The sequence below is a fragment of the Strix uralensis genome, chromosome 14, assembly GCF_047716275.1.
Source record: "Strix uralensis isolate ZFMK-TIS-50842 chromosome 14, bStrUra1, whole genome shotgun sequence".
NCBI lineage: Eukaryota > Metazoa > Chordata > Aves > Strigiformes > Strigidae > Strix > Strix uralensis.
The window spans coordinates 15385492-15409617 of NC_133985.1; the positions used below are offsets into that span (position 1 = coordinate 15385492).

Sequence of the window (24126 nt, forward strand, 5' to 3'; positions counted from 1 at the left end):
CACGGCAACGTCCCCTCACCACTGGAGAATAAAACCACTCTGAAGGGCATAACCTTGCTATCATACTGCAAAACACTTTCATGCACAGCCCCGGTGGGTGGAAACAGAGAGGCTGTTGGGTTGGTTGCCTTTGTTGCAGGGGTCTCTGTTTTTACCTGCTCCTTATTAAGCATTTACTGGGTTAGGCAAAACAGTTCAGTCCTCCGCATCCCTGAGCACTTCCTCAGACAAGACATTTGTGTGAGTGGGGCTGAGCAATGGGGGGTCAAGCTGTGTCTAACCCAGAATGGTTAGTGAAGAGCAGCAAAACAGGAAGGTCCATGCAAGACTTGAGGACCCTAGTAAGGAACAGAAATTCTCTCCGTTCTCTCTAACCATGGCTAAAGGAGATGCTTTCTCTGCAGGGTGTGTTTCCCACAATTGTCCTTAATAAGGACAGTTAATAAGGGACTTTTAGTCACCGAGTTCAGCTCCCTGCAAACCAGACCCGTTAACACAAAACACCTCCACTCCACACACCACAGGTGCTGCCTCCAGCCTGCAATGTACTTGAGGCCAGCTGTGAAGAATGGAGAGAACTGCAGGAGCTTCATTGTGCTCATGGTGGGAGAGTTTCCTATATGATGTGTTAGGGTGTGAATGCATGTGAACAGAGACAGGCTTCCCCTGGTCCCCTGTAACATCATCTGAGGGAAAGGGCAGCATTTGCTCTTTCACCAGCGCTCACTCCTCTCTCTTTTTTCTGTTTTCTATCTCACCCAGAATACTGGTGTCAGGACAGCTGGAGCAGTGAACATCTATAAAGTGGGACAGCCAGGCTCCTGTGGACACTCGTGAAACAGTCTGTTTCTGGCTAGCTCTGACCTTCACCAGGGACTGGATGGCCTTCATCATGCAAAAAAATGTTCACGGCCACAGACAGTGTCTCGGTTTCTCTCCTCTAGCCTCCCTGGTTTCTTATGTGACTCAACAAGCTGCAGTCAGGCTTGTCAGGAGTGCCCCCAGGAACATGTGCCGGTACATGCCAAGCTGAACTTGACTCTCTCTGATAGCCTTTTCCATATAGGGATGACTTGTTTATACGGTATTTAAATATTATTGTGCAATATCCAATGCAGGGATGGGGTGATGGGGTTTTCACGTGTTTTTAATCAGTTATTTAAATGTTACCAGAGAGAACAAGCTGTGAGTGCAGGTGCTAGCCCTGATGGGCTTTCATGTCAGACCCAGCCCTGTTGGCTTCCTCAGCTGCATATGTTGGTGCTATACAGAAACTGCTGCCTCTTGGGAGAGCAGAAGGCAACTGTTGATAACTTTCTTCAGCTTATTCTCAGTTTACAGTGGGTGACAAGTGGGGCCACAACAGGGAGAAAACCATGGAAATATTCCTGGTTAAAATAATTTGTGGGTCACAGTGGATTTTGATTAGTTTTAATAGAGCAGATTAATTATTTTCCCCATATAACCATCATCAGCAAGAGCACTGCAGCCTGTCTGTCCTCCAGCACTCACTTGTCTTGCCTCAGTGCTGTAAGACCTGACAGCATCCCCAGCATGGCCCGTGCACTCTCATCCGTGTCCTTGGAACACAGGCAAGGTACGACAGGGAAACTCTCTGGCCAAGATGCAGAGCAAATGGCCAGAAGGAAGCTCAGTGAAAGCCAGTGCTGAAACCTCTTCTTCAGCATGCGGTACCGTGGGTCAGTAGACACTTTTGCACGTCTCCTCAGGCTTCGGTCTGTGCTGAGCAGTAATTCAGCATGGGCTGTCTGCTCCCCTTACGAGTGAGAAACCTACCTTAAAATTGCCCAGGTGGTAAACCAGCAGAAATATTAATGCAACACATGGTGCTTTTGTAGGGCAGCTCATTTACTCCAGGTTTTTTCTCCAGGACATGGATGGAGAGAGCTGTCTGTGTGCACTTTAAGCAGCTGATGGTTTTGACCCTGAGGACCCTCCCTTATGAATTTGGTGTTTTTTTTTTTTTTTTTCCTCCTAATAGTTTGGACTTTTGTACGTTTTTTCTCAGGATTTTAAGTTAAGACCTTTTGTTGTGCCATTTTTTTTTTCCTTGAAATAATTTCCTAGGAGAACACAGGGAATTCTGGAGCTATGGCTACAATAGTTCTGTTGTGTCTGATTTATTATAGACAAATCCTCAAGCAGTGTGATTGCTGCTGCACGTGTGAGAAACTGTATTATTGGCATAAAGAAAAAAAATCTTGCCTGATGGTTCTCTTTCCCTAAGCTCTACTGATCGAAAAAAAACCCAGATAAACCCTCAGAATTCATTAAATTTGTAGTTATATGTAGCAATGTATCTGTAGGATGACAACCACACTAGTTTTCACAACTTTACTACCTCTTTCTCCACAAGGAAACAGTACACAGGGTGTGTCTTGAATTTCTGGTTGATTATTCATTATCTTGATAATTTTGGACCTTTTCTTAACTTCTATATGCCTGGAAAACAAACCAACCTAAAATACTTCTCTCTGAAATAAGGGATGGCAAGTGAAGGACATCAGCTTTCTAAACTTTCTGTGTCTTTTTCTATAGTTGAATTATTACATATAAACAACCTATATTCAGACAACCCCCAAGTTTGTTTCTTGAGGTGCAGGTAATGTGGCTATGTAATGGCATGTTTTACTGCTCACAGGTGGAGCAGTAAGTTGGGCACATACTGTACCTACACTGTGGTACAGATTCAACCACAAGAACTTGATCTTGTATCTGAGCCCTTGCTGAAGACAACAGCATACTTCTGCTGCGGCCCTGATCTTTATCAGATGGCCATCAAAAATCACTAAGAATATTTTCATTGCATTTCATCTGAACATGGGATCAAGCTTTTAAAAAATGCCCCCAGACACACAAAGCTCAGAAAACAACTGGATGTGACCAAATCCTAATGGAAAACTTTATTGCTGGAATATCATAAAGTCTCCAAAAGGTAGTTTTAAATAAGTCCTTTTAATTCTTTACATGTATGCAAGTTGAGTGAATAAGAATAGAGTAACTGCAGGAGTAAAAGATAGTAAAATGTGGGGTTTTTTTGAAAGATAATGTTACTTGGAGGAACATATACCAAAATACATCTCACCTTCTCCTGTGTCCACATGGTTTACAATAATGCTCTCTGTGCAGCTATGCAAATACTTGAAGAATGCAATTCGTTGTGCCTTTTGCCTAGTTTTAATAAATTTATCAGTTGTCGTTAACAAATATTCTGTGACTGTGTACTATTTTGGTTCACATCTTCATTTTATATACAGCATTTGTCCAGAGATGGCAGGATATCTGGAGGAATGGATTTTATGAAATGCAGTTCTAGGCAGCGAGAAGGATGAGTCCTATTTATAATCTACTTCTAAATTAAAGTGCGTAAAGCATTATACCGATTAGGATGCCAAAAACAAAGCTAGAGTGAATTACTTGGATTATTTTCTGCTACCAAAGGAGGGCGCTGCTGTTTTACTCTCTGCCGCAGATTCTCTTTCTGCTGTACTCGGTTCTTCAGCCTGTTTATCCTTTAGGGCTACACCGACCAGAGAAATCATTAAAAACTGTCAGATCCATCTGCAAGGTTGGTTGGGTTTTTTTGGTGTTTTGGGGTTTTGGTTTTTTTTTTTTTGGTTAGAAAAAGCCTTTATTTCCCTTTCCACATTAAAAAAAAAGTACTGAAATGTTATTAAAATAAGAGATTGCATATTCCTCTCGCCCCCAACCCCAAGTTGCATTTGCTCAGCGATGCCCAGACCCAGGTATAAGCAGGTCAGCATCTCAGACAGCAGCAGTGTGCGCTGTGGTCCAGGGCTAACCCAGCCAGAGCTGTCTCCAGCCCAAGGAGGCCTGGCAAAGCCAGCTCAGGCCTCGTGTCTCCTGGTTTGGGATATGCTGTGAGCAAAGGGCTCTAGTCTCTCCATGCTGTAAGACCTAGCAGCAAGGTGGGAGAAACTTTGAACTGCGGTAATACCTCCCTTTTTCACCTTCCAACTCAAAATGTTATTTCCCCCATCCCTTCATCCTCACCCCTGATATATATCCAAGGAGGTTTTGAAGGTGAGCTGTGAGCAAGATGTCCAGGTAACATCCATTGAGAAAGATGGAGAGGGGTGGACAGGACCACTCTGGGATAAACTGCATCCCTACAGCTCTGAAGAGCGTCACCCACTTATACCTGTTTGGCTTTTAACATACAGCTCAGACCTCCCTCTAAACAAAATTTAAAAAAACAAACAAACAACTTTTGGTCTTAAATGATAGCAGGATAGGTCATGAGGCTCAAAGAATTGGGGCACTCTCCAAGGTTAAGACATCTCCTAAGAAAAGAAATACTTAAAATCTACAGCCACTTGGTCTTTCAGGCTGAAAAGACTTTCACAGACCATAAAAAGTCTTGAAGATGGTGGCAGTGTTTCTCCTGACATAGGGTTTACCCTACCAGAGCTCCCCAGCCTGAGCAGAGGCTGCCCCTTGCTCAGGTGAGGTCTGTATCAGGCCCAGCAGCTTCACCAAACATATCAACATAGCCTGGGCACCACAGCTGCTAAGGAAAAAACCCAAACAAACAAAACCCCACATAAAACTTAATTTACACTGTGCTGCAGGGAAAATCCTGCACCTCACAAAGAAACAAAAGCTGAAAAAGATTTCTCTGCCACAGTCCTGTAAAAACACTTCATGGCTTGGGTTCTGTCACTGAGCCTAGGTGAGCACCCGTTCCAGAATTCGCCACGTTTTGCCAGTATTCACCAATATTCTCGTCCCATATTCGCAGAGCAAGTAACTAAACATGGATGAACAGAGTCGGAGTAGCAGGCGTGCGCCATTCAGTCCTTGTCTCTCACCTCCGTTTGAGATACTGGTGTGTATTTTAGAGTTCATGCAAGTGTCTAGAAAGGAAAAAAAATACAAAAAAAACTAATCAATGACTCAATCATGGCCTGGAAATAAACGCATCAATGGTCACCCAGGGGAAGGAGTGCAAGAGTAAACATTACCCCGCCAAGAATAAGAGATGGGAAGGGGCCCCAGAGAGGAGCTTTGTCCCAGTAATATCGTATTTCAAGAGGATTTTAATTTTCAGTGGCTGCATGTATTAAAGCCCAGTGAGGATTAAACATACCCCTTGCTGCCACACCATGACAAAGAACCAATCCAAAAGGCCAGAGAAAGACTTGACTCTGCCAAGCTTTAGATAAGACATCGTTGGGTTTATTTTCTGCTTTTCCTCTTTTTTAAATTGCTTACTAGAATCTGGAATATTGTTATCAATCCATTCACCCAACCTCTAGACCCTCGCGTACAACGCACTAGGTGTAGGTCATGAATACTTTGGGTTTATCCTCTGGGGCGATGCTAGAGTTGTCCACCTCTATCAGGATGTTCTTGTCATCTCGGGTGACCGGTGCTTGCTGTCCACTCTGGAGGACTTGTGGTAGGTTCCCTAAACTGACATCCATGTCTTTGAAGGCATGGAGTAAAAACACCCCCAAAATAATGGTGAGGAAGCCACAAACTGTCCCAATGATGTCGACTACGGTCATGGTGACCCACTCCTTAAAGAGGATGATGGAAGTTGTGATGACGATGGTGGTGAACAGCACGTAGTAGATGGGAAACACCAAAGAGGTGTTGAAAATGTCTAGAGACTTATTGAGGTAGTTAATTTGTGTAGTGATGGATGCCACCAGCGTGATGACCAGGATCCACGTCAATGGGTGCTGCAGCACAGGCTGGCCAGCAAAGAAGCCCTTGATGGCAATACCCAGGCCCTTGACTGAGGACACGGAGAAGGCACCAATAACGGAGCAGATGGTGAGGTAGATCAGGATGTTGCTCTGGCCATAGCGGGGTGCGAGGTAGAAGATCAGGAGGAAGCAGGCAGCCAAGAGGATCGCAGCATAAGCGAGGAAACCTGGAAGAGGAAGAGAAGTAACTCAAAACTGAGCGGGGGGCATGGGGAGCAGTATGCACTGCCCAGCCCCAAGAGAGAAAACATGACCTCCTGCATACCTGGCTCTTTCAGCTTAGAAGACATTTCATCCAGAGTGGTGACCTCCTCATCCTCTGGGGCGTGTATCACCATCACGGTGCTGCCCACAAGGCTGAGCATGCAGCCCAGCTTTCCCAGCAGGTTGAGCCGTTCTCCAAGCAAATATGAAGACAGAATGGCGCTGCACAGGACAGAAAAACGTCAGCTGGTGCTTTAAAGTCCTTTAAAAAAGGAACAGCAGCTAAAATAAATTAAAGAGTACCTTCATGTGCCTTCACAAGGACACAAATTTGAGTAAATTTGTTGGATTCTGGGGTGTTAATAGACAATCACATTGCATCTACTGACAGCTGAACCTGCAGAGATGCAGGTGTAATCTATAGATCAGCAAGGTGAAAAAAATGCTGAATGTGTTAGCACATCCTCAGAAATATTTTGAGGGTCTACAGATTCACTCATGAGCTGTTGGGCATTATGAAGCCTTTATGCCTAAGGACCTTCAAGGACACTTCAAGGACCAGTATAACAGAGGAAAAACCTAATAACAAATGAGTTACATTCACTTTAACTAAATCATCAGAACTATTACGCCCCAGAGAAACTCTGACAGTACTGGGGCTATAGATAGATCTGCAAAAACATCTAGTTGCGGTCCATAAAATTTTGGGGCAAGCCACCAGCGCAGTCCTAACTCTGCTTATGCATTTCACTGTAACAGTCCTTCTACAAAACCTTCAGTACTTGGAGTCATGTATCTTGATATGAATGTCCTTTAAAAAAAAAATAAATAAAATAGGGTTTCAGCCCTTTTGGCAACAGACAGGAGTATAAAAACACAACATCAGCGCACCCTAAAAGCCTAGAAACTAAACAGCGAAAGAAAGTTTAAAAACAAGCTTCATATTTTTGACCCTTTTAGATTTTTAGTACTGTTCACTACAAGAACAAAACAAAACAAAAATGTCAACCTTGAACTGGCTAAAGAGCTGGAATAAGGAAGGAAGTAACATTGATATTTGCAATAATTTAACTTGAAGTCTATATGGCTGCTATTCACATGCAGCATTTCCAGAAAGGCATGCTACTTAATTCAGTGGTTTCCAAATGATCCCCCAAAAGGGCAACAACTGTTAGAGCATCTTTTAGAAAACACTGAGACATTTTTTCCTTTAGGCAGAATAAATCATATTTGCATCACTTCAAGTCTTTCTATCTTACATGACAAACAGGCAAACAAAAAAGGCAAATTGCAAACTATAGACACGCAAATCACCTTATGAGCACGCTCAGAGCCCCCAGAGGCGTGACAATAGTTGCAGGAGCAAAGGCATAGGCAGCAAAGTTGGCAGCTTCCCCTCCACCCACTAAACAAACACAAGAAAAATAAATACCAGTGAGTTACAGTATACTTTTTGTGTTTTCTCTTGTGGGCTCGCAAACTAGTAAGACATCAGTTAGAGAGTGGGTTATATTATGGGGGTTTCACACTGCTGCTAAACAGAGCCAGATAGTGGGTGAAAATCTATTATAAATTAACGCAAGCAGAGAGGCAATCCCTGAAGCCCTGCACCCCCACAGATGGAGAAGGGCTGGGGGTGCCAGGGCTTGGCTGTGTCACAGCTGGCACAAATCAACACCCACTCAACCCCACAGCCCAGCCAGGCAGCTGCAATGTGTCTGGGTGATTAATGAGGGGTGGGCTGTTGTGGGAGCTGTTGGGAGGCTGCTCCTCACCTACAAAGTGTCTTCTTGGGGTTGGAGTGTCACTGTCTGGCTGAGCTGTCCTTGTCCCTCAAGCAGTGAGTATTGTGCCCTTTCTTATGGGAGCTGCAAGGGCGGGGGTACTTTGTAGCTGCTGTAGCAGCATTGAGAGCTAGAAAAGGCTCCTCTGCTGCTCTTTGCACAGCTGTGGGTCCAATTTGAGAAGATGCTGTCATGTTGCAGAATGAAAAGAAAGATTTAAGCCTTGCTCTAAGGCAAAGCAAGCTTTGCTCGAGAAAGGAGCTACTATCAACACCTCCTTGCTATCTCCTTTGTGCTGCAGCAGCAACCTTTCCTGGAGCCCCGAGGCACGCACGGGAGGCTGTTTGCCCTGTGCTTGGTATGCAGGCAGACCAGCCAGCTGCCTTATTAAAACCTGGCTTTTCATGCTTTGGATCCGGTAAAACTGAGCTAGCAAGTCCTACCAGCCCTGCAGGAGGATGGTGAGGGAGATCCTGTGCTGCTCACTGCCTCAGCCCTCCTTGAGGTACCTCTTCTGATGATGGGGGAACTTGCCAGAAAAAAGGCTTTAAGCCACTAGATGCTGGGCTCGTTCCACACCTGATTCACAGGGACAGACCCTGCAAAAGCTGCAAACCCAGGGAAAGAGCTTCTACTTACTGGTTAATAAGCCAGCCCACCAGAGCCAGTCCTTTAGGTAGCCATGGCCTCCATCTCCTGGGGAAGCAAAGCACACAGGTATGCAGGAGTTAACAACCACGTTTTTTGGAGTAAGAGATGAGAAGCATCGCTTTGGAGAGGGGTAAATTGCAAGGAGAAGACAAAGAAAAGAGCCTGGAAGGACAGAATGTGCAGACATGCCCTCCTACATGGATATTATGTTGAGTCAAGAGATTAGTGGAAGCTGGCACTTGGGACTGGACAATGCAAATGCAATAAAACCAGTTGTTTAATCCTGAGTGGGAATGGCACCCACTGCCCCAAAGCCACAGAGGTTATTGGCTTGGGATGCAGCTTGCCCTGCTGCAGTATGGAGCTTGGGACTGCCCTTCAGCCCTGGGAGCTGTAGTCGTCCTTGCTGGTTCATCAGGGTGCATCGGCCCCTAAACCCAGCAATGAACACCCATGGGCCAGTCACGTTTTGTCTTGCATGTTCTACTTGCCTGTTTGCTATGGGGCACTCCTGGAGCAGAGGGATGAACAATGGCAGGGGCTGCTCTGTGCTGAGTGCTCCCCACCCAAAGGCTGCTCCCTGGGCACCCTGCATCCTGCCCACGGGGAACCTGCACTTCACCTCGCACTGCACTGGATTGCTGTGGACTCTCATGCATGGGCTCTAAGGTAAGGCATTGAGTTCTTCCAAACCCAGCTCAAGTGGGGGTTGTAGCTATGAAAGATAAAGAGGGGGGAAAACTGGTCGGTTGCTCTGTGCGGGCATGTGGTGCCTTACTTTGTATTGCTGTACAGTCATGGTAAAGGATTCTTCTGTCCTGTCCCAGAAGTTATCTGCTCCTTTTGTACACTGCTTCGTATCCTAGCTGTATCATAGGGACTCAGCCTGAGCTGCCAGAAATCCTAATGTTAACTTTCTGTGGAGCTGTCACTATGGGACTGAGCGTTTCTGATGAAAAGTGATTCCTGGCATTAGAACAACTCAATTAAAGAAAATGTGCATATAAATGAGGAATAATAGACATACGGTGTTGGGAACTAATCCAGCTCTGGTCTTAACCCACAAGTTGTTAGATGTAAGGAGCTTGAGCCTGCTGACATTGTGAACCCTGATTTTACTGGGTCAGAGAGAGCCTCTGTTTTTGTTAAGTCTGACCTGACTGGAGCTGTCAGTAGCAGCAGTGTTTGACCTGCCTTGGAGAAGAGTGATGTGCTCAGATAAGGAGGGGTGAAAGACTGGGACTGAGAGATCAAAGGGTGAGATAAGGAAAAAGGGAATGAAGAGGCCGACAGGAATTTGCTAGAATCCAGCCTCTTCTGGTTCCTCAAGTTCACAAATGCTCAAGTTCAAATGTTAGGCTTTGGTATTCCTTAGAAATTGCTGGGTTGTTTTGGTTTCTTGTTTGGTCGGGTTTCTTCTCAAGAACTCTTTGTCGGCTGCAGTTTTCTGTCATTAATCTCTAATTCCTGGTTAAACATCCTGAAAAATAGGGAGGGGTTTGCTCTTGTTTTACTGACTTGGCTCTGTTGTGGGAGGAGTTCATGGAGGGAAGGAGGAGAGAGAATCGCAATTGAAACAACACTAGTATTTCATTGTGCAAATATAATGTGAAAAGCAAACCCATGTGAGTCCAGCAGTTGCATGCAGCCAGCCGAATGGCAGGGGATGGAGACAGACTCGAGACTGGGCTGCGGCTCAGGTGCTGTTGGACTCTGGACAGTCACTTCATCATTCCATGTCTCCGTGCCCTCATAGGGGGACACAGTAAAATGGGGACAGTGATACTGATTTCCTTTGTAAAATGATTTAAGAATTGTTCCTAGGCCAGAACTGAGAAGCCGTGGTATCTTAATTATCATTATTTTGTAGTTATGCAAGTAGGTCGGCTGCGAGGTAGGATTTACACTCCTGCTAGAGTGAATGTTTGCAATGCTGATGTGATGCGTCCAATTCCACAGTACAATTGTGCTGTAGGCAGTGCTCCTCCACCATTTGCCATCCATATATACGTGCACATAAACACACGCCTCACCCTGAGGTCTCAGTGCTAGAGGAAAGTTATCTACACATTGTTGAGCAACATGTCTCAGAAGTATCCTTTCTGAAAACCACAAGCAGAGTTCAACACAGATCACAGGCGTGCAGTCCTGCATTAATAAATGGCTCTTGCTAATGAAATTAAAGCTCATGGGGCTGCATCCCCGTCTCAGTGACTTGGTGGTAAAGCTGCCTAATGCATCAATAAGAGCACAAGTGGGGTCACAGAGCTGTGCTGTTCTGCTCCTGTCTGTGGCACAGGGATGACTTGCACCTTTGTGCAAAGAGGCACATTTCAAAGACCTTTCAACAGTCTGCTTCCTCCTGGCTTCACACTTTCCCATGCAAGAGCTGTGCTGGGCAGCATTGCTCCTCTGGTGGGTGCATATCTGATGACACAGTGCATATGACTCGCTATTTGTAGTGCAAGGCAGGGGAATGCTGCTTTTAGCCGAGCCCTTTCAACACAGGGCTCTGCAAATTAACTCCTCAGCACAGCAGTGCTCCCTGAGTCTCAGACACAAACATACATGCAAAAAAGGTCTATCTCACATTGCTGATGGAAGGCTGATGTGTACCTAGGGTTGTTCCTTTGCCATATGAGTGCTGGAGTTTGGATGATGTGGGTGGTTCTGGGAATAGGTGGACCTCCTCCCTCCTTCCCCCCACAAAAGCCTTACCTGCCCTGGTGCCTCCCTTCTCCACCAGCCGTAGCAGCCCCTTCTTCTTGAGGATGACGCTGCTTCCGATGAGGAAGCTGGAGAAGACAGCCAAGCCCAGGCCAATGTAGAATCCATAATTGGCTTCCAGTTGAGTTACCCAGAAATTATCCAAAGTTCCATTGTCCTGGACAGAGTCAGCTGGCTCAGCATCGCTGATCACCCGGCACACAACCCGGTGGGAGAGGCATGAAAGGGTCACCAGAGACCCTGTGAGACCACCATGGAGATAAAACAGCAAATTACTGATAAGACTATCAACAGTGCCTCTGTTGCTCTTTGGACTCATTCAGACGTCCCTCTGAACGGCCACTCTAACAGCACATACCCACCAGCTCTCAAAAACTCAGGACACCTCTTTACTCACATGTGGAATGGCAGGGTGTTGAGTGACGGATTTATGGAGTGCAGTTCCAGCAGCTCGTTGACACTGAATGTGTCTGCCAGTCTACACACTGAACTGGAAGGCCATAAGGACCACTATAACAATGTAATCTGAATTTCCAAATATTTATGCCAGCATCTCTCCACCAAATTCCAATGTTGTAAGTTTGAACTATGCCGTATCGACACTTGACTTTATTGATTCAAAGACTTTGGTGCTTTCCAGCCAACTAATCCTTGCATCTTCCCGCTTGTCTGCAGTTTACAGCTCTAGGTTTAATGGGGAGCGATGCCAGTACTTTGTTACTGTTCATCTGTTCCAGCTCTATACCAAGTGGTGCCACGGGATTGCTTGTAAAATGACAACAGGCTCATTCCAGACCAAAGTTTCACCTATACGTTGCCTCTACTGTCTAATGGTTTTATTCTACCTATTTGCGGAGTTCCTGAGTGCTCGTAAAGCACAAGTCCTGCCACTGTGGAAGGACTGAAAGCAGGCATGGTTTTCTGCTGTTAACACCAAAAGTACTAAGCCCCCTTGTCTCTAGCCAAGGTGTGTTGCTCTGCGTAGGTGGGAAAATTGCTGACTTTCTTCCTATCCCCACGCTCCTACCACACCCAGCACATCTTTCTATTGCAATCTTTACTCCAAGTGTAGTGAAGACAGTGTGACTGCAGCTGTGGGGATCAGAACAGCCAGGTGGAGTGTCACAAAAGTCCCTTTGTAGTAAAGGACTTTAAATTTTTTGTCTGCACTCACGTAGGAATTATGGGGCAAGTATTTGTATCTCCGCAGGCAGGGGTATGCAACGCCTGAACTGCTCACGGTGCTGCCGGCAGCCTGAGCACGGCTCCCACCTTTTTCCTGAATCAAGAGACTTGGGTTAGACCTACAGCTGCACCTCCTGTCCTGGCACGTGTAGCTGTGGATCTGGATCTGCACTGGATCCAAAGTTTTTTTCCAATAGGAAAAATTCCAGTGACTGTCTAGATGAGTTTCCAAAGGTTCCATAATAGGTTTAGTTTCTAATGGAAAAACATCCTTGACTGTGGAAGCATTTCCTGGGGACCGGGGTGGGGGGGGACGGGACATTTTGCCTCCGCGGCTGGGTAAAAGTCTCTGCAGTGTGCTACTGGGCACAGGTATAAGGCAGGGGGATGCGGCGATTTCCGACTGGATTAGGTAATCTTTAAAGGGAAAAAAAAATAATTCCCAGCTTCTCTGTAAGCGCTGTGAGGCTGCCACAGCGCAGCGCTTGCCGCTGGCAGAGCTGTGTGTGCCTCGCGGAGAAAGGGAGCTTTCCGCTCCTATACAGACCTAAAAAAAAAAAAAAAAAAGGAAAAGAAACCCCAAACCCAGAAAAACAGAGCGACAGAGAACAGCCCCAAAGCCGGGCGGGGGGATAAAGCCGCCCCCCTCCCGCCGCTCCCTCGGGGCTGAGCCCCCCGCGCTGCCGGGCCGAGCCCCGGGGCTTGTCCCGCTGAGCCCCCGCCGGGCCGGGGTGCACCCACCGTTGCTGCAGGTGCTGTTGGCCTCCAGCGGCTCCATCTCCTTCCTCCTCCGGAGGGCTCCGAGCATCCCGGCGCCGAGGGCGGGAGCCGCTGCGGCGGGGCTGGGCCGGGCCGGGGCACCTGCCCGCCCGGCTCCTCCTCCGGGACGGGGCTGGCCCGGCGCGGGGCTGGGGGCACCCTGCCCGTTGCCCGCCTCCCCCCGCACAACCCCCGGTGCGCTGCCCCCGTGTCCCTGCCAGCCCCGGGGCCGGGGGGCAGAGGAGGAGGGTACGGCGGCAGCCGCGGGTGGGTTCAACAGCCTTGGCACGGACCCGGGACGAGGCTCCCCCGCCTCAGCCCGGACAGGGGCTTCTCCTCCGGAGGGGGTTCATCTCGCCGCAGGGGTTGGGAGAAGGTGCTGGGAGCAGGAGCCCGCGCTCCTGGTTAGGTGGTGGGTGAGCTGGGTTGCAGCAGCGGAGCTGCGGACCCCCGGGTGCACGCTGAGGGGGTTGTGCATGCTGCAAAGTATGTAAGAAATTAAAAGTAAACAAGAGAAATTAAAGCCTGTGGTCCTGAAGAGATCTCTTCTTACTAAAAGAGACCGTAACTGCAGTTAATAGAGCAAGGAAAAAGGAGGTTGCAGAGAGCTGGGGATGAGTCTCTTTAATGAAGTAATAAGTGATAGGACAAGAGGGAATGGCCTCAAGTTGCGCCAGGGAAGGTTTAGACTAGATATTAGGAAGCATTTCTTTACAGAACGGGTTGTTAGGTGTTGGAATGGGCTGCCCAGGGAGGTGGTGGAGTCCCCATCCCTGGAGGTGTTTAAGAGCAGGGTCGACTTAACGCTGAGGGATATGGTGTAGTTGGGAATGGTCAGTGTGAGGTTAATGGTTGGATGAGGTGATCTTCAAGGTCTTTTCCAACCTTGATGATTCTGTGATTCTGAGACATTTCAGGAAGTGGCCTGTTGCTTGAAGTACTGGTGTTTATTATTCTCCGCTTAGTACGATGGCTGTGTGCAGTAGGTTGTAGGACTGAAGGATGAGGTTGGGGGGCCAAGAGACATGTAGAGGTCTAGGGGAGATGGGTGTAACCTAATGGAAGTTTTGTGGCGGGTGCAGGGCTCCCTGCATCATGTATGTGCAAAGGCGTATTTCTCTGCTGAAGGTCAGGCCAAATTTCCCTAATTGACCTTCCTGACTTCTGAGCTGTAGCAGCAAGGTCAGGCTCCAGGCAAAGGTGCATTTGAAAAAGAAATATCAACAAAAGATGACTGTGTAATGACAAGGGCACTCTTGTGCTATAAAGTGTTATGCAAAAGGAGATTGGAGATCCAGGACAGTTTCACAGGCAGCAGCTGGGATTTAGGGCTTAGCACTGAATCCCAGCCCTGAGAAAGTCAGAGCCCATGGGCTCCTCCATCGCTTAAATTAATTTTACACCCTTTTCTTTTGTTACTATTTAGTTGGCAGATCTCACTCATCATGTGGTTCAGCCCATACTATAGATCGGGGGCTGTAACTCCTCCATCAACTCCCTGTCCCTCTGCAGCCGAAGCCTCTCTGGCTAACATTACCGTGTGAATGTTTTGGAGCATGTTCCACACCAGTGTGTTTTGCCTTCATCCTCGCCCTCCTCTGCCGACATCCTCCCTTCCTGTGTTTGTGTGTGGTGGCCGTGTGTACACAGAAACTACTGCCAATACAAAAGCCCTTTCACTGCAGCAGGAGCCATTAGCCAGATTTCACTTCAGGTCAACAGAGATAAATAAAACCAATAGCTTTTCTTCCAGCAAGCCCATATTTATAGGTAGAAACAGTATCTGCCGTAAGGCAATATAAAGATATAAGATCTGCAGGATCTGAACGACTCTGAAAATTTGCTTTTCTTCCCCCATAAAATATAGTACCTATTACTACAGAAATTGCCCTTAGACCATCAAGCTGCAGCACTGCTAGCACTGCATGGCTTCTTCACTCAGCGCCTGATCCTATCTCTGTACAACCGTTTTCTCCAGCAAATGTAATGTTCAAGTGTTTTGTGAGTCATTTGATTTTAATCGGGTCTGTTCATCAGTCACAGACCTGCGGGTCACTGGCTGGAAGAGACTGTGCCAGCCAAATCCCACGTCCTCCCCTTTATCACAGGAGCACTTGATAATCAATCCAAATTGTGTGGCACTGGGTTTTGATGTAGGAAATGAAACATGGTGATGTATTAGTGAGCTGGGAACAACCTCCGCTGCTGTTATATATTAAGCAGGCAAAAGGCAACCTGGGCAAGACAATGATGGCAGGATTTGGCCTTTATTTAGTCAATTTACTCGCTGATGCTGGTTAAGCTATTCACGCAATGTGTGAATACAAGGCTGATTGCAGAAACCAAGGTGATGGTGGAGTGGGCCAAGCGTTCGCTGTGTTTGCAGTGCTGACTGCCTGCGGCTGGCTGGGGGAATTCATGCTCCCTGTCCCCTTGCAGGCAGCTCCGCCAGCTCGCTCTGGTGCGCGGGAGCACTGAGGGGCTCTCCCCTTTGCTGGACCTCCTCCAAGACCCTGAGAGCTTGTTCTTAGCTGGGGAGTCCTAATGGTGATGTGGTTATTGGCAGTTAAACTGCATCCAAAATAATTTCCAAGCTTTTGTGGGTGAGCACTGTTGACATCTGTTCAGAGTGTAGTTGCCCACTGTGAACACAGAGGTGTTAGGGAGAAAATTTTTATGGAAGGGATCTGGGGTTAACATAATCCTTTTGGTCATGGTGCAACCTCATAAATTACTGCCACAGCAGAGGGGGTGGTGCAGTCAAAAACAAAAGGCACTTTGGGCCACAGCTTTACCTTCACCTGTCAGCTTGATTTCCCAAAGGAAAAGGCTAATGTGACCACATACATGTGTGTTTATGTACACCCTTTCATCCTCAAAGATATTTGATCCCATGGGACACTTTTGCCAGATTTGACCAAGGAGTAAGATCTCCAAGAGAAGCTGTTCTCAGTTCTGGGAAGAGAGGAGACATGACAGGGAAGAGGTCTCTAAAGCAGGGGACACCGCAGTGTAAGCTGCCTCTATCAGACATCAGGGAAGGAGTGTGCCTTGTCAGCACTGTGGGAGAAGCTTCAGTCAGATCTTGCAATCAACCACGGGACATAAGTGTGTCACGTATTTTTTTCTCTCTGGTGCAGGGGCTGCGGGGGTGTGATATATAAAATCCCAAAGTCACAGGACTTAATTTCATGGATTTAGCAAAGCTGTGTATGGCAATATGGGAGTTAAAAGCCAGGTAAGATTGGCATGGAATTGCCTTCTACACTTAGTCAAGGGCAAGTTGAGACTGATAACAATAAAGCATGGATGCAACCAATGCCTCTTTTATTGCTTCATATCCTCATTTTAATGGGAAGGCCGTAATTAAGAGAATTCAGCTCCAACCTATGACCTCACTGGTTGATACTCACATCAGATGTTTCCTTAAAAATAACTCATCAGAAATCAGGGAGTCTTCCTTAGCAGCTCATCTTCCAACAATGCAGTTCCTCCTGAAATACTGGTTTCCAGGCCAAAAAACTTGACTGGAATCCAGGGGGTAGAGCAAGACAGCTTTGCATGCAAATAACCTCTTTAGCAACATCAAAAGGCTTTTCTTTCCCCTGTTCTTCTCTGCTCATCTCTTCTGTCTGGAAAAAACAATAGAAAAATATTTGGTATCAATTGTCCTGTATTACAAATAATGGTGGAAGTATCCTGCTAACAGGTGATGGAAACTTTTGCCCTTGGATGTCTGCTAGGCACAGTTCCTGTGGAAACTTTCAGAACAGGGTTGCAATATTCTGCTATGGTTTAGTATAGTATGAGGGCTCCAAGGAGCCATTTGCTGCTTCAAAGAGAGGGTAAATCCTTCTCTTTCTGACAGTGACCTGGCTGTGTAGGGGTTAAGGGAATTGCCTGGTGTTCAGATGATTGCACCACTACATGAAAGGATGCTCAGAGCTTGAAAGACTGGACTTTGTTGAGCAGACAGTTTTTAATTCAGCCTGTCTCAAGGTAACCGAGTCTGCAGTGGCTGAGGCTGTCATTTTGTGCTACAAGAGTTTAGACACCACCACCAACATGGAGAGTTCCCAAGCTCGTCACACCCGTGGTGGGTTCCCACCCTTGCTGTAGTGCCCTCCTTGTGCCAGTGCACATACCTGGGTCTGTGCTGTGGAGCAGCTGAGTGATCTGGGGTCATTAGGCCATAAAACACACCCCAACTCATTTCTCCCAGGGTTGTTCAGTTTTTTATCCAGAACAGTTCAGTGATCCAGGTCACTGGGGCCCATCGACCGTGTATATTGTCAGAACAGGAGTGGTGGGTTGGTGATGGATTGGAGGTGGATGTTCAGGGGCATCGGAGGCCTTAGGGCATCAGAGCAGCAGTGGGTGCCACAAAGTGAAGAGACATGTAATCAGCAGATCATTTGTTTGCAGCCCTCTTATCTGCCAGCTGTTTGCATCAGAACTCTAAATCAAGCAAAACTAGATATGAAAGGCACGCCTGGCTTGCAGAGGGGTCACAGAAAGGGTCATTTTGTTATTATTTTGAAAGAATAAAACAATCGTTAATGAACTGTTCTTCACATTGGTAAAGTGCCTTTAATCTGAAGATATAAACGTATTTAGAAACATTAGGAAGAATAAAGATGTGGGCCTGTATCTTTGATGCTGGTCCCTTAGGGTTGGTTGTCCAAAATTCAGAGCCGTGGACCCTGATACTCAAAGCAAGTATTGTTTCTGGCTTCAGGTGAGACGACGCAGCCTGTGAGTTCTTGGTACTTCTTAGGGTTGGTGTTAGTACTGGGGTGTCCATGAGAGAGCAGCTAGTTTAAAATTAAGTTTAAAAAAAAAGAAGAAAAAAAAAAAAAGTCTTCATGGAGGAAGGGATGGAAATCAAACAACCAGTCTAGTATCAGTGGCTGAGTCAGGAAGAAAGACCTGCTCTCTTCCCTGCCATTCCCCATTGCAGAACCATGTTGAAATCAGTAAACATTGGGCAACTTTCAACCATCAGGCAAACAGTCCTCCACAGCAGTACGTTACACACAAAGCTGCAGGCACATCATGTGTTCCGTGACTTAAAGCACATCAGAAAGATCAACAGAGCTGCCTGGTCATGGTGTAAAGTTCACTTCCAATTCTGTGTGAAGAATCATTCCATTTTCATTGCTCTTAAGCTAGGAAGTTGTTTCCATGAGGAAACCTTGGGTAGATGCTGTGAAAGGGAACATCAGTTGCAGTATTTTGTCTAGAGCAGATGAAGCATAGGTGCTCCCATTCCCACAGATCCATGTCAGTTGTTTCACCCTAATTCCTCAACACTCAGAAGAGTCTTTTCCCCTCGGTTTTCACTGCTCCTTCTGCAGTCAACAACCACGGCTGCTCCTTGGATGCTTTTAAATCAAACCTAAGAATGGTTTCAAATGGAAATTTGGAAAAAAAAGGCAAGGAGAGTCTCCTGGAATAAAAAGGGCCCTGTTGAGTTGATAAGGCTGTGGTAATGAGAGGAATTAGCTCAGTTTAGCTTTGTTTTGAGTAGGTCTTGTCAAATTCTATTAAAAATAATTATGTAATTTTCCCTCCCCCAGCCCTCTTACACTAAAACAAGTTTTCAAATGAAAATTTGTTGTAGAAGGATGTTTTTCTCAAAAATCATTAACTTTCTGATAGGGAAATTTGTTTGTTTGTTTTGGTATTGGCCATAAAGCTTCATTTTTTTTTCCTTTGGTTTTGACAAAAGCTCAACATTTTTATCAATAAAATGCTGCCATTATTCCTCTTCGCTTTTTCTTTGTGCCAGGCGCAATCAGATAATAGTTATCACAATGATGATGACACCACAAGATAAAGTCTGCCCATTTCATGAATGAGCCCAATTTTTATTTCTCTTCATCACAAAAGTCATCCCACATTTGTTGTACACACTGTTGGTTGCTGTGTTACGGGACATATCACCATGTACCAGATGCTTTACTCTTGCAGAAGCATTTCTAATGGAGATGGAAGCTTCTGTTAGCTAAATTTTAGAACAACAGCAAAAAATAATAATACAAAACCAAAATATCATCTTCAGCTGCATAGCAAATATGGATCAAAAATTTAACACTGTATCAGATCACGAGCGTAAATATACCTCACCATAAATAAAATTCATTGTACAAAATAACTCAAGCAGCTTTTCATACAAATATGGTACATTTGACAAGAGTTTTTGAGAATATTTTCTTGGGTTTTTTTACACCTTCAATTCTTTTTTCTTTTGTTCTCAAACACACATGAACCTACTGGACTGGAGTAATGCAGGAGAAAAAGGACTAACATGTTGTTCAATGCTAATAAGTGCTGTAAGAGCTTAAAAGGAAAACCACTGAAGTGCTGAGCTTGAACTAGTTTGCTTCCCCTTTCTATTGTATCATTGAAAGTCAAGTGTAGCATCATCCAAGAAAGGCATGTGCACTGCCAATAGTCACATTTTATGATGTCAAAGCTGGAGGGAACATTAAAATAAATGAGTCTGACTTCATTCATGACACAGGCCACCCTTTCTCCCCCCCTGTAATTCCTGTATTGAGCCAACAACTTGTCTCTGAAGTAAATGTTCCAAGTGGTGGCTGGTAAATCCTGGAGAGTTTGCAGACTACTTCAGAGTAAGCAGGGAAACGTAGGTAAAAAAGCAAGCCCATAGTCAGTGTCCAGACAGGGGTCCACACTTCCCTAGGAAAAAAAATTAGGGGTCTGCAGATTGTAAAAGGCTGAAAACTATAGGATTAGAGCATGGCTGCAAGGAAGACACACAAACTTGGCAGAAAGTCTGCGAGTGTGGAGAATATGCCCGACCCCATGGCAGTCTGTTACTTCTAGCCATACTGTTACAAATTTGCTCCCTATTTCCGTTAATAATTATGACATTAAAAAAAGGATAGCAGGAAAAAAAATCCATTTTCATGGACTTCTTTAAAGACATAAGCCTGGACCTCTTTCTCATACACAATCAAGGAGGGTTAGAGAACTGAAGCTAAAGACTATTTGCACCCTTTAGATAATAAAAGGACAATAACATCAAATCTCAGAAATGAAGACCGTAAGATTATTCCTAGCTGGTATCTCATACTACTTGAGCAACAAGGCAAATCATCTGCATACACTCTACAGCCAAAAACACTTTACATTTTGTTCATGCACTTTGGACATTTCACTCAAAACATTTAATCCCTTTAAATTTGAAGGGATTTTATGTTTTTGCCAGCAAATCTGAGGGCAACAAATAGATTTCTCCACTTGTTCCTTCAAGTACATGCAACTGTGTTTTGCAGGATTTCAGAGAATTATTATGGCAAAACTACAGCAAAAGAATGCAAAGTGATATTCATGTTTAGGTAAAATATCTTGTGACTCACTCCAGACCTAAACAGATGAAAACAGGTGTTTAAATTCACTTTACTATATCCTGTTTTGTCTAGGTAGCTGAGACTGGGCTGTGTGGTACAGTTCATCCTTTTGTATTAACTTCTTGGTCATGCTGGTTTCTGAGCAGATTCCAACATCCAATAAGAAGACTCCAACATCCCATAACATGTCAGACACAGTAGGACATTTAATTTGTGCTGTGCCCAGAGGTGGCTCTGAGAGCCAACAGGGACTTGTGCCACCTTTTCAGCAACACTTTCATACCAAAATAACAAGCACTTACTATTTAAGTCAGGAAAAATAGGATCTTGGTTGGATCTATCTTCCTTGTATCTTGTTTTCCACAAAAAATAAAGTGCTTGATTCTGCTTTTCCTTTTAAAAATATATATCTGTAGATACCCTTACTCCAGTAGTGTAGAAGTGTTGGAACATGATGGAAAACCAGAACTGATATCCTTAGTGGGAGAGTAAATAGAGAGCAAGAGCCCTGCAGTGTCATTCAGTCCCAGATGCTCTTCTGCTGCTCTTCCTCACAACATGGAGAAACAACTCGCCTTGCTGGGCTGGGTCCTTCCTTGCCACTCAAAGATTTCAACCAGATTTCCTGAGATTTCATTTTACCTTCGATTACTGTGCTGCACAATTCCTCCCTGCAGTTTAAATGTCTGTCTCGTTAATTAAAGGAAACTCAAGGTGTGAAAATGTCCAGCATTTTTCACATGTGGGGTATTTATTGATTATCAGGGGAGTAAGTAGTGACTGTCTGGGAGAATAAATTCACCCCACCCACCAAGATCTCCTCTTGCTAATAGTAGCTTGCTGGCTGTTGACAAAATACTCCAGCTGGGACATTTATACTAATTAATTATATGTTCCCTCTGAGAGAATAAATGCCCAGGCTCTGCCTTTTTAGCATCTGTAATAGCATGCAGTTTACAAGGCATGATGAAATGCATGAAAGGAATATATATTATCACATCTGTATACTGTAACAGCAATTATCTGCTGTGACCTGGCTAAAGCTTAGAAATTAAAATATTGCCAGTGGTGAGGCTAGCATCATTTTCTCTTGGAGTATGTGGTTTGATCTCCTTTAACTTCAAACACAAGCTTTTGTATCACTTCAATGACACTACTGAGGGGAAGCAGGGAAGACCACGAGTTATGAAATCCTCCTTGAAGTTCCTGCTGAATTTGTTCTCAGTATCCAGGGATCTTGGATTAGCTGAGTGGGAAAAGGAAACAGACTCCAGTCTTCCCTCTTGAATGCCTTTAAACCTGGAAAATTCTGGGTATTTTTTAATGCTTATCCTGTATTTTGCCTCTTCTAACCAATCACATCATTTCTGAGTGATGGGAAGTTTCCTAAACCCTGCTGATAGTCACCATTCTCTGAAGAAAGATTTTTGGTCACTGTGCCATTAGGAATTTGTCTAAAACAAGGGAAAATAGCATCCCAGAACAAATTACACACCCCAGCTCTCATCCTTGGCCGAGGATCACGTATGTTCAAGGTAACTACACCTGCCTCCTGTGAGGACCAGTGATTATTTCCATCCAAATTAATAAGTTCAAGAGCACATTCACATGAGTGCCGCCTGTTCCATAGTCCATAAGAAATCTTGTTTAGTCCATGGAAGATGTGTCTTCAGGGGAGAACCCTTTGCATTAAAGTAAGTGGATGTCCCATAGCAGGGAAAAAGCCAGGCCATTTTCTCTTTCCCCAGCTCTCTGGGGAAAAGTGCTGAGGAGTTATTTGGCTACTACATCATTGCTATTCTGAAACCCACATGCCAAAGCTCCCTTTAAAAGATGCTAGAAAGGCCAACGACATGGCAGAGAGCACGAAGCTAGCCCCAGCCTGGGGCATGCAGCCATCCAAAACCAGCCTCGCACGGCTCCTCTGTGCCCATCACTTGATCCTCAGGGTGCTGCCACAGGTGACATCCTGCCTTCAACCCTTCTTCCCCCCAAAGAGTGAATCAGGGGCTTGTCTTCAGACCCTCCTGCTCCATGGCTGGTGGCATGTATCATTAGGGGTGTTGATTTGCCCCACTGCTGCTGTGCTGGGAGTGGGCTCCTGGCACTGTGGAAGCATGGACCTCTTCTACCAGGACCCCCACGTTTGGGGCTGCAATATGGCTTCGGAGTGATGTGTTTGGATGAATCACAGGGAAAAACTGGACCACTTCATGGAAGAAAAGCACATTTTGCCCGCCCGCCCCCACCCACCCCCAAGTCTGAAAGCTACAAGTAAAACCGATCACAGGGATGGTACAGAAGAACATGCACTCAAACAGGGCCAGATGGGAAGATGCGTCCCCGTGTGTAGTAGGCACACCCAGTCTTACTTTGTTGCCAGGTCTCACGCCATCGAGTTCACCCCTCCCAGCTGTTCTGGGTTCAGTCCCTTCTCCCTTCCCAACCTGCGCAGGGTCAGTGTCCACACTAGCAGGTGGTGGCCAGCGACTGGTGGATTGGGGGCTGGAAGCAGCGCACGTGCTCCACCGTGGAACTGTCTGTTTCCACTGACTTCATGTACTTGTTCAGGATGGCAAAAATCTCGTTGTTCAGGATCTGATACTTCCTGATCCTGTCGGCCATCTTCTTCAAGGGCTGGAGGAGATGGTGAGGGAGAAAAATAGTAGATGAAGAAAGTCTTATGTCATCTGACCAGCTAGAAAGTAGCAGTACCTCTGCCCTGCTGCTGGAAACCTCTGCTGAGGCAAAGCAGCTCTAACGCCTGTTACAGTTCCACTTAGCACCTCCCAGGGACCAGTGACTCACTTCATTACAGGGTTCGATGACTCAAGACAGAGCATTAACAAAGTCAGTGAGTGGTCCTAAGCTAACCATTCAAGACTCCCAGCTGCTTATTGATAAAGCCACTGAGATCATAGGATGGTTGCTGGAAATACCAGCTTTTTGGCTCCAGCTTCCCAACCCCAGGAAGAAGGGAAAAGCTTTGGGAGAAAAAAAGATTCGATTGTTAAGCCAATTAAAACCTTGGCCTCTCTGCTGAGACTGCAGATGGAAATCTCACAGCGAGTGTGTCCAGTTTGAATAAGGTTAACACCAGGCATGGTTGTAATTTCTGAGTTTAGACAAAGCAAGACAGAAAACACAGAGAAGTGTGCTGGTTCAGGTCCTTTGGGAGTTCACCCTTCAACTTACCACGTTTTTTATGATTTCATCCTTCCCGTCCTGCCTCTGCACCTTCAGCAGATGGTAGCAAAAGTCAAAGAGGTCAAAGCGCCGTTGCTGTCCAAGGAGAACAATGATAGAGCAACCTGCCCAGTTCAGACCATCTCCAAAGCACTGCCTGGAAGGAGGACAGGGTGATGGGGTGGGGAGAGATGACAGGATAGTTAGGTAAGAGAAGTCCTACCACAGCACCAGGAACTTTCCTTGGTGAATTCCTAAGGAAATGAGATTCAGTCCTACTCCTAGAAAGCAGGTATACACCTAGAGAACATGAACTCAGAAAGAGATATACAGAACTACACCAAGGCCAGGCTGTGCAGGGTGCATCACAGGGTAAGATGGATGAAGACCTAGCCTCTGACTTGGGTTGTTGGTCCATCTCCTTCTGCCTGTCACCTTAGGCATGTCCCTTTACATTGCTCTTTTCCCCAGCTGTTCAGATAGAAAGCTCTCTGG

General features: G+C 45.8%; 3 protein-coding genes across 7 annotated transcripts in view; 1 reads left to right on the forward strand and 2 right to left on the reverse strand.

The window, feature by feature from the left end:
- Positions 1–3228, forward strand: part of ADAM19 (ADAM metallopeptidase domain 19) — a 36319-nt gene extending 33091 nt beyond the window's left edge. Inside the window, exon 23 of the mRNA XM_074883646.1 lies at positions 763–3228. Within this exon, the coding sequence (XP_074739747.1) occupies positions 763–837 (75 nt within the window). The 3' untranslated portion in view covers positions 838–3228. The remainder of the gene's footprint in view (positions 1–762) is intronic.
- NIPAL4 (NIPA like domain containing 4) lies at positions 2900–13172 on the reverse strand. 2 transcript variants are annotated; one of them, XM_074883649.1, is made up of 7 exons: positions 13049–13172; positions 11114–11362; positions 8384–8440; positions 7275–7365; positions 6022–6182; positions 5340–5923; positions 2900–4898 (listed from the first exon to the last, which is right to left on the reverse strand). In XM_074883649.1, exons 1-7 carry the CDS (start codon positions 13113–13115, stop codon positions 4887–4889), a joined length of 1221 nt encoding a protein of 406 aa, XP_074739750.1. In that variant the 5' UTR covers positions 13116–13172; the 3' UTR covers positions 2900–4886. The 2 variants fall into 2 exon arrangements, with proteins under 2 accessions (XP_074739750.1, XP_074739748.1); XM_074883647.1 differs by lacking the exon at positions 2900–4898 and having other exon boundaries at positions 5199–5923.
- A 5730-nt stretch (positions 13173–18902) lies between these two features.
- CYFIP2 (cytoplasmic FMR1 interacting protein 2) overlaps positions 18903–24126 on the reverse strand; it is a 56204-nt gene continuing 50980 nt past the window's right edge. For all 4 annotated transcript variants that reach the window (XM_074883323.1, XM_074883320.1, XM_074883321.1 and 1 more), the window contains exons 30-31: positions 23641–23788; positions 18903–23082 (exon numbers count right to left, since the gene is read on the reverse strand). In XM_074883323.1, the coding sequence (XP_074739424.1) occupies positions 22915–23082; positions 23641–23788 (316 nt within the window). In that variant the 3' untranslated portion in view covers positions 18903–22914. The remainder of the gene's footprint in view (positions 23083–23640; positions 23789–24126) is intronic.